General features: G+C 46.3%; 1 protein-coding gene across 8 annotated transcripts in view; it reads right to left on the bottom strand.

Moving 5' to 3' along the window:
- Positions 1–13913, bottom strand: part of LOC119452769 (uncharacterized) — a 92100-nt gene that overhangs the window by 67555 nt on the left and 10632 nt on the right. For 4 of the 8 annotated variants that reach the window (XM_049667389.1, XM_049667388.1, XM_049667387.1 and 1 more), the window contains exons 8-10: positions 8956–9041; positions 3084–3279; positions 963–1165 (exon numbers count right to left, since the gene is read on the bottom strand). The exons of 2 other annotated variants lie outside the window; for them this stretch is intronic. In XM_049667389.1, coding sequence (XP_049523346.1) covers positions 963–1165; positions 3084–3279; positions 8956–9041 — 485 coding nt within the window. The remainder of the gene's footprint in view (positions 1–962; positions 1166–3083; positions 3280–8955; positions 9042–13913) is intronic. 2 more of the 8 variants (XM_037714716.2, XM_049667385.1) reach the window with 2 other exon arrangements.

The raw sequence follows: 13913 nt of genomic DNA, 5'->3' as shown, positions 1-13913 counted from the left end.
CTCTGACAAGTAACTGAAGAATTCTTTCAAATGTGATTACAGTGGTAAGGAGCTGTGAGGGTTCTTTGCCCAACATAATAAAATGCTGGGCATGCAGTCAGTTGCACGCACCTTTCAATATTCGGGCATGTACACCCGTGAGCAAAAGTATAAAGACCAGGGGTTGCGCGATAAAGCAGCTTTTTTCTTCCACCTGTCACTGCACCTTGAAATTGAGGACTGCAGTCCAAACTTGGCATTGCGAACTTTTCAGTGTACTTGTCAATTCCAGCTTATGCTTGTTAATTACGCAGTTTCTTTGGCGATCCTCTGGTCCATAGACTTTTGCTCAAGAGTGTACATTTTCTTTCTATGCAATGCAGTTCTCATGCAGTGGAACACGTTGAAGTGCAAAGAATGCTCCATGCAGTTAAATACGATAACCAAGTTGCCTCGTCTATGGAGATGACATTTGAGATTCAAGGTAAAACTTGACACATCACGTGCACTGGTAGCCTCGCACTCAAACTGCAGCAGCAACCTTTTATCGTCAAGCTAAATAACATGCACCCATTTGTTATCAAGTACTGCTTCCGTGCGTAACAAAATTAGTCTGCTGAATACAACAACTTCGAAAATGAAGTTCCGAATGCATATAAAAGAACAGCTGCATCAAGTACTGTGTTACAGCTAATTAGTAAACCATGCAGTCAGTGTCTCGGAGCTGTTCAGTGGAAATGCCAGGCAAGGTTAAAGCCAATTTTAATTGCAAGCATGTGACATGTCCAAATACCGTAAGTATAATATGCTCCTCAGTTTTTGCTTTGTGATGTTGCCCATACACTTATCTGATGTATGGGCAACATCAATAAGTGTACGGTAAGTATAATATGCTCCTCAGTTTTTGCTTTGTGATGTTGCCCATACACTTATCTGATGTATGGGCAATGGACCCAGCCAAGAAAGGCGTCTTTCACTCTCACCTCTTTGAGAGACAGGTGGCTGCAAAAGTGAGTCCACAACCATTCTTGGGCGAACAGCTTTCCAATCGCAGCCACTGCAGACGCCCGTACTCCGCCGTCGCTGTTTCGTAGGTTGTCCCACACAAATCTGGCCAATCCATAATGCTGGAGCCAATCCGCAAGACAGGACAATCCGGAAGTGCCGTCTCCCAGATTCAACCTTTCTGTTGTCAATCAGAGGTGCAGATGAAAATAGAATAACAGACATTCAAGTTTTTCAAGTTGCAGTTGTGCGAGCACAAACAACAGTGGCATGCTCTTATAATCAAATTCCAGGGTTTTACGTGCCAAAACCACAATCTGATTATGAGGCACACCGTAGTGGAGGACTCGAGACTAACTCTGACCACCCATGTTTATTTAACGTGCGTGCAATGCACGGTACACAGGCATTTCTTGCATATCCCAGTACACAGGAGTGCGCATTAGATTTCTACTTTGTGAAGGAGCTTTAATCTCAATTATACAGTTAAATCTGAATATAACGAAATTGACAAATTCCCGAAAAACTTCATTGTAAAGAGGGTTTCGTTATATGCAGGTTCGGCACGAAAATTCAAAAAAGAAACACTTACCATATTTAATAGATTCTAACGCGTCCTCGATTGTAACGTGCACCCGTTTCCGGTTTTCGTTGAAGCACTTGTCCCGGGAATGTCACAACAGGTACTGGATGCGTGGACGCGTGTCGTCAACTATGAAATATTTTCGGTTTCCGCCAGCACAAGTATGGCCTTTGAGATCCGTATTTGCTATCTAAAGATGGTGTCTATGACGCGTTGTGGCCCTAAAATTGGTTTTGGCTCATAGATGTTTTGTATAAAGTTTAAGGGTGATAACGCAGTCACTGCGCGCCGTATGCTGTATGTGCGAGTGAAAACGTGCGATTGGGAGCCGACGACCGCGTCTAAATCTTGCGCGTGCAAGAAATAAAAGCAGGGAGGAAGCGCGCCCACAGAACACCCATGGCGCGCCTTTTTCCATTGCGCTCGAGGCACCGGCGGGGGAATGAGGGGGGAGGGATAGCGAGCGGCGTTGTACTGTACTCTTGCATCAACTCTTGCAGCGAGGTCGCGCGGGCGGTATATTGAAACTGATCTGCGTTGGGGCAGAGTCTAGGCAGTGTAATGTGCGTCGGCGGCTCATAGCTTTGTGTGTGCTGTGTGTTCTCGGTGCTCAGTTTGCGTTGAAACGATAGACAACAGCATGAAGGTCACTTCACTCGCTTCTGCAGCGGCGCTTCCACACACCGCCAGCGTTCGGCAGCGCGTGTCCGCGCTCATCGCGTCTACCAGTGTGTCGGTAACATCAACTGGAAAAGGAGAGTGCCAGCTTGGCGGGCTAGGCCAGCTGCAGCAAGCGGCATGATCAGGTTTGAATGAAAGAGGGGTAAGGTCACTGCCTCGCGGCGGCAAGATCGCCGGGTCGAAGGATGCAGGCCCGCCTCGCACACGCTCGCAAGCACGCACACGTGCGCTCGCTTCGCATTCCGTCGCGGCGGACAAGGTGCTTCCGGTTGGTGCTCGCGCAAAAATGACAAAATTTGGGGCGAAATCTCTAGGTTGTCGGCGGGGAAAATTCGTTATTTTGAGGGGGCCTCCCGCTGCCACTTCGTTACGTAGAGGTCTCAAATACATGTGCTTCTATGGAGTAACGGCGGGGAATAGAAAAGCTTTGTTATATCCAGGAATTCGTTATATGGAGGTTCGTTATGGAGGTTCAATATGGAGGTTCATTCAGATAAATCAATCAATTTCATCAGTTGCATCAGCACCGAATTAACATGAGTCAACTGTATAAAAAATTTTGCTTGGCCCGAGCAGCTGTTAAAATCCATGACGTCACATAGAGTTAGTGTGGAAACCTCAGGGAGGCATCACCACACTTTTCGTTTTCTTTTTTTTTCTGGCTTCATCATCATCATCAGCCTATATTTATGTCCACTGCTAGCTTAGCAAGCCTCTGTTAACAGCAAGATTGGCTTTTTTGGAATTGTAATAAGGGTAGTAACGCCGCTAAAGTTAATTTTTCTCTTTAGTTTTTCTTTACTACTGCACGGTTGAACCAAATGAGGTAGCATACCAACATCATCCACGATGCCACTGAAAGAGTCCAGCGCAGCTTCTACAAACTGAGGCTCTGTCGATACGAGGTGACGCTGCAGAGATTCGCCAAAGGAGCAGAGGGCGGCACAAGCCCTCCAGTCGAAACCCTGGCCCGCACTCGAGAACATGACGCACGCCAGCGTCAGGGATATCGCAAGGGCTTGCTTCAACGCCTGCACACATAATTATGCAGGTAAGGTAAGCGGAAAAAAAAAAAAATTACTCGTCGTAGACCAACATAAGTTTAAAGAAACATCTACAGATTGGTGCTTAATCATGCAAAGTATACTTCAGTGACAAGATTCACTTGCCAAATAACCTGGCCATCTTTTAAATTATGATTTATTGTGTATATCTAATTACGATAAACATGAGGCACAAGAGCAAGTCATTTGGTTTGTCACTGGATTCTACAGACAGAATAGAATAAAGGAAATTGGAAATTAACACTGTCTACTGTTTCTGACTATCATATAAAATGCAGCTTATAAGAGACAAGCGCCACATCGGTTCCAACTGCTTCCACTTTTTAAAATTTCGCACCAGAATGACAGCACCGATAGGGTTGCCAACCATCCCGAACTTAGTGGGACAGTCCCTACTTTTGATTAAAAATCCCTAGTCCCGACTTGACACAGTCAGGGCAGCCAAATGTTGCGACTGTTGCTTTTTTCTACACTATAACAATCAATAAACCAGATTTTCGGTGTTATTACCTAACCGCTCGGTTGAAAGGGAGGGAGGGGGGAGAACGGGAACCAAAAGGCCCGATTTTTGTCGAGTCACAACCATATGAAGCAAACAGAGAATGAAGCCAACAAAAGCATAGTGGAGATCACTGGTTGACTTAATTGGAATGTAAAAGTTGTAAGGTAAAGGCTCAAGGGAAATGAAAGTGGGTGATAAAATATGCTAAATTTGTAGATAGGGTAAGTTGGTATGGGCTAGCATGCATGGAATCACATGACACTAATGAAGAACACGCACACAAACACATAACTTGCTGCTGGGGAGGGAAGCCAAACCCACAACCTCTACATTATGCACATCCTTCTCTTTTGACTTCTGTTGCATTGTCATAAACATAAAGGCGGTTTCATTCTTGTCGTGGTTCTAGTTCTAGGTCCTAACTGTTCACAGTGCCTCTAACTCGATTGGTAGTCGTGTTAGCGACATGGCAGGATGAAAAAATTTGAGACGATTACGGTACTCCCTAATGCAAAAATTTAAGTGCAGCTCTATACATGTTTCCATTTCGCGATACAATGGCTGGCGCGGACAATCTGCCTCGTGCGGCACGTTGGAAACGGAGCGAAATGTGGTGCGACTGCCTCGCTGATTGGGAGATCGCGAGAAGTAGCACGTGGGTGACGCGTGGACATGATGCACAGCTGCCGGTGCAGACGGACCTCCCGGACAATGTGCACTACTCTGGCGCCACCTCGTGGCCATCATCGCTGCACTACACTTTTCTTCTCATGCTTTAACTATACCCTCCTTCTCCGCTTCCAGCCTCATGGTTCTGCTGTGCCCTCCTCTCTGCTTTCCTGCTCGCATCTTTCATCCCCCGTGGCGCTTCACGTTTGCTCTTTCATCTTTCACTGCGCTCGTTCGCTCAGTTACACTGACACCACGCTCACAGCAGGAACGGGCGCCCGAGAGCTGTGCTCTAAAACATTTGTGGAACTTTATTGCACTTACAGACCAGCGGATGCCTGCACTGACAAAGTTAGTTATCACTACAGCCACCCTCCAACACCATACTGAGTAGATTTACTCGACAGTTGGCAACCCTAAGCACCGATATGTCAGCGTGACTATATGAATTTGAAAGCATTTTTCTCATGTTTGGGTCATTGCAGCACACTACAAGTTCTTTAAGCTGGCCAAGGTCAGTATCTGGTCTATTTAGAATACAATGTCTCCTATCTCTATTAAAAAAAAAAAAAAATGCAGATCTCATGCACTGTGGGAATTGATGTTGGTGAAGAATTTAGAAATAGCTGGCTATCCAGCATCATTTCGGGTTCTTGAAAGAGTTGCCGAAATGGCCATGTTCGTATAAAACAAGCAGTTGTCTTTGATGCAAGCCTTTGCGTGGCGACAGAACCAAGACGACAACAGCAGTATGATGGCGACGGCGTAAGGACAGTTTCTTCTTTTTTTTATCTGGGAAGCAACGTTACAACCTCAGCGGATCCCGAAGGTGGTGCAGTCTGTCAAACAAAGCATGTCAAAGTGTTCTCTCCCACAGGGCAAGAATGGAAGATACCAACATGCTCCTACTTGTGATGCAAGGGAAAGAGAGTGGTATGTGGACAAATTGAAACTAGCACAAGCACACTAGCTTGTGCTATGTGACGTGACGGTATGCCAGTCATCTCAAAGAGCTAGTAGCTGGTGTTGGCAAGAGAGAAACATGCATTTGATCGTGGCCTAATGGTTACAGCATCTCAGGCTGCTAGGCCTGCTATCAGAGGTTCAATTCCACCATCGGAGTCTTTAACTGCCGACGACGAGGTAACCTGTCATCACAATGAGCATCTTGTGGTGCCGATGATAAGTTAACTCGTGAACTTTCCGCAATTTTCACACATGTGTATATCATCATCATCAGCCTATATTTATGTCCACTGCAGGACGAAGGCCTCTCCCTGCGATCTCCAATTACCCCTGTCTTGCGCTAGCTGATTCCAACTTGCGCCTGCAAATTTCCTAACTTCATCACCCCACCTAGTTTTCTGCCACCCTTGACTGCGCTTCCCTTCTCTTGGTATCCATTCTGTAACTCTAAAGGTCCACCGGTTATCCATCCTAAGCAATACATTGCTTGCCCAGCTCCATTTCTTTCTCTTAATGTCAATTAGAATATCGGCTATCCCGTTTGCTCTCTGATCCACACCGCTCTCTTCCTATCTCTTAGCGTTGTCCTATCTCTTAGCGTTGGGCCTAACATTTTTCATTCCATTGCTCTTTGTGTGGTCCTTAACTTGTTCTCGAGCTTCTTTGTTAACCTCCAAGTTTCTGCCCCACATGTTAGCCCCATGTGTGTATATGTGCAGTTGTAATTTAAAAAAATAAATTATACACAATGACTTTTTCAAATTTTTTTAACAAGACCAGTAAAAATGATATAGGCATTCCTGGTACAGTAGACCTACATTAATTCGACTCCAGTTAATTCGATCCCGATTGATGGTCCCAGCGGTCGCCCGTGCATTTCTATGGGCCCAAACTTTCTTTCGTTATATTGATCCGAAAATTAGCCTCGTTGGGTAATTCGAACTCGACTGGTCAGTATGAACACATGTACCTCACCATTAAGGTGAGCCCAACAGCGACCCTTCTAGCGGCAGTTTCTTTCTCAGCGGAGTTTAGGGGACACTGAATGCGTTGAACACAGGTCAAATCTCCCATCAGAAACGCTTATTTTAGCAGTAAAGCTCTTGTTTGGGCTAGTTGGTGCATTCTAGAACACATAACGAGGCAGCACGAAAAACACAGACGAAGAAAGGTATGTACACAGGATTGCACCTGTCGTGTGTACATACCTTTCTTCGTCCATGTTTTTTACGCCGCCCCGTTATGTGGCCCATTTTGGCTTGCCTTAGGAAGGTTTTCAAGCAATAACGGTAGTTCACAATGTAGGATGATGGTATTTCACTGATTCTGGAGAGTGCGTTTCTTTAAAGAAAAAATTGAGCCAAGAATGGCCTGCACAGTGCAATGGGTACAAAATCTAAAACCATATTTGCGACGTTTATATGCTTCGCCGCATAACACGGCTGTATTGCGGCAAAGCTGACTATAAAAACACTGCAGTGAAGCTGACTTAAGAAAACCAGCCATCATTGGCAGCACACGTTAGAACTTTGCCCATTTTTCTTGCTAAAATATCGGGTGCACTGTTAGGATTCTTCTTTGTTTAGGAGCTTTACTATCATTTTTACATTAGTTTTTTACTTTGGATGCACAAAAAGCAGGCGTGCATTTGTTTCGGAGTGGGTTATAATCTGAAAAAAATCTGGTTATAATTGGTTTTGGCATTTCTTCTGCATCTTGCTTAACTCAGCCCAGAGGATAATTCAATCAATTTCGTCGATCCCGTCCGGGTCGAATTAATGTAAGTCTTCAGTATCACAATTTTTTAGAAAATATTGGTGCAAAATGTGCAGGTCTAAAACAAATTCCGCACTTGAAAAAACTTTTTTAGAAACTTGTCACAGCAGTTATGGAGTCAATTTTCTTTCTATGAAATCAGGCGAGATAGGAACCTACTTACTTACTGCAAAGTGCCCGCGATTGAAAATTGATTTGGAAATCAATTGAAAATTCGATTGAAAATCAATTGAAAATTAACCAGGCCCGGGCAGGTGCCATCAAAATTCATAACATCGTAGCAAGCTGGTGTGGGAACTTTAAGCTGGCATTGCCACCTGTTTCGTCTTTGGGTCTCTTCTGGATTATCAAGCCTTTTTACATGGAGAAAGTGGCTTTTGTGACATTCTTCAAAGATAACTAACCAGTGGTGCAACAGCCAAAATAGGATTTGGAGCAATTTTTGGAGCAGGAAAATCCTAATTTGGAGCAGGTTACGGGGAAAAAAAGAAAACACCGTTTTGGAGCCCTAAATCATAAATTTGGAGCAGTTTCACAAAGAATGATTACTCATAAAACGGCATAAAATTTACCCTGCATAAGAAACGCACCCCCCAACTTTGCATTGGATTTCCGGGGAAAAAGAAGTGTGTTCATTACGCAAGTATATACGGTAATTCACATTAGCAGCGTAGGTGAGGGAAGGGGCGCGATCGGAAATCCTTGTTCAGAGCGCGCGTTCAGTTTCGCCGTGCACGGTTGACCTAAGCCGCGCCCGGCGAAATTGAACGCGCTCCGAACAACGACCTCGATCACGCCCCAGCAGTGCACTGCACCTAACTTTTTCCGCCAAGCACGTGGAAAGTACATATGCATTTGTTCGCAAGTGGTTCCCTTTTTTTCTTTTTTTTTCTGACGATATGTTGCGACTTTATGGCGGTAGTCAAAACATGCAGCGACTGTTTGACAATCTTTTGGCGTTTCGGCAGTGTAAAGCGAAAATCCGTTTCATTAGCACGGTGCCTAGCTGTTGCCGCATGAAACCAAACCCTTGCTAGTTTTGTGCATTGTGTCGCCTACAAAGCTCACGCCGTCAGTGCCGGGTCGCTTGCTGTACCGTACAAGCGAGTTTCCCGTAGAGTATTTGTACCCGCTCCGCTCGTGACTGCGTGCACACATACGGCGAGGATCTTGTTGAGTCAACGCGGCAATGGCGAACTGCTTTCGTTACTGCAGGCAATGCGCACTCCTTGAGATTTTACTGCATATACAACACGCCGCACTGCAACCAGGAGCGAAAATATTCTTCGGCGCCCACCACCAAACACGCCAACGTCTCGTCAGTTTGCACCTTGTCTGCGCTACTGGTACTGTAATGGCGTGTCAAGATGCGACGCGGCCTTTATTTCCCGCTAAAACTAGCGTAACCGAGAAATTTCGCGGCCGGTCGGGCGTTTTGGCGCAGCGTGGCGCAATTTCAACGTATATCGCGGTTTTGGCGCAGCTCAGCGCAAAAATACGAAATTGTATGAAAATAGCGCAATTGGCGCAGCTGTTGCACCCCTGACCCACTAATATAGCTGAAATAACTTTTCTGTTCAGTGTCCCTTTAACTAGTTAACAAGGGCATAAGCTGTTTACAGGCACAATAATAACACCCTGATTTGCTTCATTACGAGTGGTATTGATATAGGTGAACTCAACTGCACTACTTTACGCAAGAAAAGATTACAATGCTCTGGCCTACTTACATGGGCTGACAAATTTGGATCTCGAAGGAACGGCGCCAGGTTGTCCAGATAACTTGTCAACTGTGTAGGATCTGCTCGCACAAGGTCTGCCAATAAAATATGCGATAAAAGAGCTAGTTTAGAAAATTGCATGTTCACAGTTCAACACATGCAAACAAACCAGACCAATCCTCACTGGGCGACTGAGCTGTCCTACAGTGGAAAGGATTAAAATGTGTAAAGGTAGTTATCCATCTAGCTCCAAGGTATTATTCCTGTCAAATGCCAATTAATACTGTCGGATTATAATAAATGTCAACACATTTACTGTAGCCACAAAAATTTAAGAGCAAGTGATGGATTGATGGAGAAAAAGATTTTGAAGTTTCGAGGAATATTAATCACAAAGTCATCAGTGCACGTCACTCTCTGCCTAGAAAAATGTCAGATATATCTAAGAATAATAATTTTTAAAAATTTTGCTTGCCGTGCATCATTTTGCTTGCCGTGCATCGGAATGCACATTCGTGATTTCAGAAACCTTTCTCACCTACCGCATTGTAATGGCAATAATAAAAAAAAGAAAAAAATTGTTCAATAATGCCACATGCTATATCGTCGCCACGGGTATGTGCCCGGCCATGGAAACGTGATTGTTTTCTCCGCCACGTTCGACGAACACTTACGGAGACTGAAGACGGTCTTTGAGGCAATACGCTCAGCAGGCCTAACTTTGAAACCGGAAAAGTGCCATTTTGGTTTTGAGGAACTTCAATTCCTCGGTCACGTGGTTAGTCATGAAGGTGTTCGACCTGACCCTGATAAAATCGCTGCCGTCGCTAATTTCCCGACGCCATCTGATAAAAAGGCCGTGCGACGTTTTCTGGGCCTTTGCGCCTACTACCGACGGTTTATTGCGGACTTTTCGCGCATCGCGTGTCCATTAACACATCTCACCCGCGAAGATGTCCCCTTCGTGTGGGGCGAAGAGCAGCAACGGGCATTTGACGAGCTACGGCAGCGGCTGCAGACGCCTCCTGTGCTCGCACACTTTGACGAAGACGCCCCGACGATTCTTCATACCGATGCTAGCAATGTCGGCCTTGGCGCAGTGCTTCTTCAGCTGCAGGACGGCACCGAGAGAGTGCTTGCGTACGCCAGCAGGACCCTATCCAGAACGGAGACTAACTACTCCACTACAGAAAAAGAGTGCCTCGCGGTAGTCTGGGCCATCCTCAAATTTCGCCCATATCTATACGGTCGCTGTTTCACCGTCGTCAGTGATCACCATGCACTTTGCTGGCTGACTAATTTAAAAGATCCAGCTGGTCGGCTAGCACGATGGAGCCTTCGGCTCCAGGAGTTCGACTTCACTGTTGTCTACAAATCGGGGAAGCGGCACGCCGACGCCGACTGCCTGTCTCGGTCGCCTGTTGAGACTGCATTGCACGACGATGACGACGCGGCTTTTCTAGGCATGGTAGACGCTGTCGCCGTGTCACGCCTGCAACGCGAGGACGCAGAACTGGTTCCTCTTATTGATTACTTAGAGGGAAAAACAAGCTGCGTGCCGAGGTTATTCGCCAGAGCGCTGCCTTCATTTTGCTTGCGTCACGACGTTCTCTACAAAAAGAACTTTTCACCCAGTGGCAGCAGCTACCTACTTGTCGTTCCCGCATCTCTACGGAACGAAGTCCTACACGCCTGTCACAACGAGCCGACCGCTGGTCACTTGGGCTACTCCCGCACATTATCCAGAATTAGGCTAAAGTATTACTGGCCAAGACTTGCGTCGGTCGTGAAACGTTATGTCCAGACATGCGTGGATTGCCAGCGCCGCAAAACCCCACCCGTCAAGCCTGCTGGACTGCTGCATTCTGTTCAGATACCACAAGTGCCGTTCGCACAAGTTGGCATGGACCTTTTAGGTCCATTTCCAGTGTCTTCTGCCGGCAATAGATGGATAATCGTCGTCACTGATTATCTTACCCGATACGCCGAAACAGGTGCTCTCCAGCGGGGAACAGCAGCCGAAGCAGCACGATTTTTCATCGAAGCCGTCGTCCTAAGGCATGGTGCTCCCGCAGTGGTCATTACCGACAGAGGTTCTGCTTTCACGGCCGCGCTTCTGGATACCGTGTTGCGATTAAGTGGTACAACTCACCGCAAGACAACCGCTTATCACCCCCAAACCAATGGGCTGACAGAACGTTTGAATAAGACTCTGGCAGACATGATGAGTATGTACATCGACGTCGACCACAAGAACTGGGACGAGATTTTACCATACGTTACATTTGCGTACAACACGGCTCGCCAGGAGACAACACGCGTGACACCTTTCAGCCTCGTCTATGGCCGGGAAGTAACAACACTGTTGGACGCGATGCTGCCACACGAGTGTGGTGATCACGAGACTGGTGCCGAGGAGTTTACGCAACGCGCCGAGGAAGCAAGGCAGCTTGCACGCTTGCGCATCCAAGCGCAACAGAACTACGATGCCAGACACTACAATCTTCGACACAGACCCGTCACGTACAACGTCGGCGACCAGGTGTGGGTTTGGACTCCTATTCGTCGGCGGGGGCTATCTGAGAAGCTCCTGCGAAGATACTTCGGGCCGTACACAGTTCTACGCCGCATCAGTGACGTGAATTATGAAGTTGTGCCCGACAGTCCTTCCTGCTCCAAACGCCGGCAGCATCTGCCCGAGGTTGTGCACGTGCTTCGTATGAAGCCATATTTTGCATCATGACCTCACTTTTGCACCGTCACTGCACTTTCTTGGGCGCTTGGCGCATCGGGACGATGCTTCTTTCAAAGGAGGGGCAAATGCCACATGCTATATCGTCGCCGCGGGTATGTGCCCGGCCATGGAAACGACGCTGAAGTAGCGCGCGGGTAGAAAAACAGAGACGACAACGACGTTGCGTTTTGCTGCTCATATAAAGTACTTGTATACGTGCTGTACGCCTGCTTCCACGTCTCCTGCGAGGTCGTGACAATATGACATCAAACTGCAAACAGCACAAAGCACTCGAAGAAACTTTATCTTCCCAAACTTTTTTTTAATGCACTTCATACATAATAACCAATTTTGTACCATAGGTCCTATAGGAAATGTCTCAATTATGGTCAGCACATTTCAAACAATCTTCTTTCCAGATGCTTCAACTCCAAGGCATCAAACTGATGTCTGGAGTTGTGATATGGCAACTGAACAAGATGGTCAACCAAGAAAACCAAGAAGTATGCGACAAGCCTGCACAATTACTAAAATGTTTGCACACAGTACTTATTGGTTGCCACTGTACGTATAATATTCTGCTACATGGAGCAATTACCGTAAAAACCCGAGTATAATACGAGGTTTTTTTTTCTGAATTTTGCCATGTAAAATTTCTGCCTTGTATTATATGCGGATCCCAAAGTTTTCAGCGTAAAATTTGCAGTTTCGGGTTCGTTTTTGCTCACTGATATCACCATCAAGACTCGTAGAGGAGTATGCGTAATCTTGCGGTGGCGTCGGTAGGCTGCTGCTGCTTTCAACGCGCCCCATTTGACCACGCTAAGAATCGGCACGTTCGCTAGCCTATCTCACATGATGTCGAGACCGTGAAAGTAGTACCCAGTTGCCTTTAAAAGGAAAGTTATTTTGGCTGTCGAGGCCATCGGAAATTGCGCCGCAGGGTGGCACTTGGGCGTCACCGAGGGCAGCGTTCACGGCTCGGAAGACATCCCAGATGCAAAGTTGGTTGTTGCAACGGCGGCAGATAAGCACATTTGGCCTTGGCAACGCCGTCGCTTCGGTGGCAGTGGCTCCCCTCGCCATTCCTTCTAACTCCCTCGTAGCTCCCCCCACCTTCGACTGGCTCCGTGCGCGCCTGCCGGTGCGGCGCCAACGTAGCCTTTTCCCTCAAGTTTCGTTTTCTGCCGTTGTCGGGAAGTTGGTCGAGACGATGGCTCGAAGCGTGTTCCGGCGCGACGGTAAAATGGTGACCACGGTGTTAGAAGACGGCGACCTTGCTATGTGAGAGTGAAATTGCCGCCGCATGTTTTTTTTTTTCCCCGTTTTCTTTTTCTCCGCGTGGCGGTGTCGGAGCAATGTCGGTCGGAGACGCCGCCGCGTGATTTGGAGCGCTGCTAAGGCATTGTCGGTGCGCCGTATGTTCGAATTAACCGTCGCAAATGCTTTCACGTTCGAATTACCGGGCGTTTTCGCCCATAGCAATACACATAACTTTGACGGGACCACAGCGTCAGTTCGAATTAACGAGATTAGATTGTAAATGCTTTCTGTGGGTTTTTTTCGCTCGCATTATATGCGGATGAAAACATTTTTTTTCGTTATTGCTATCCCCAAATACCACCTCGTATTATATGCGGGTCCGTATTATACGCGGGTTTTTACGGTAGATTATTGTAATAATTAAAGGTTTGTGTTCTTGGTTATTTTGACAAACCGCTCAGATAAGTTTGCGTAAAGGAAATTGTGTTATGAAGCATTTTCGGTAGCTGTTCAAGGTGCTTATGTAGCTCAAATGTTTGCATTTGCAAACAAGTTGCATTTTTCATTCTGTTCAATAAATTATCAGCTAATACGCCATGTAAGAAAGATAAAATGTAATAACTGTGTTTAAAGTGTTTACACTTGCGTTGGTGCATAAAATGGTTGCCACTACCACATACAAGCCCAATAGTGCATATAAGCGGCACAAAACTTACTGAATCTACAACTTACTGCATAAATAACATTATTATTGTTGTTATTAAGAACAGACAGTTATAGTATAGCGCACACTATACACTATAGTACAATGTACGCTAAGCAGCTCATGTTTGTTACAGTTTTAGTTGGCCTGCAAGATCTTCCGATCTCAGAGGCCATATGCCATCGTCACGACTGTCTCCCAACTTAACCGATAGGTGGCATTGACATCTCGAAGGTTTCCCTCGTTAGGCTTTGTCTCGTACGAAAC

Source organism: Dermacentor silvarum, chromosome 5, assembly GCF_013339745.2.
Source record: "Dermacentor silvarum isolate Dsil-2018 chromosome 5, BIME_Dsil_1.4, whole genome shotgun sequence".
Lineage (NCBI taxonomy): Eukaryota > Metazoa > Arthropoda > Arachnida > Ixodida > Ixodidae > Dermacentor > Dermacentor silvarum.
Note: the sequence above shows the minus strand (reverse complement) of the source record. Positions and strands in the feature narration are given on the sequence as shown.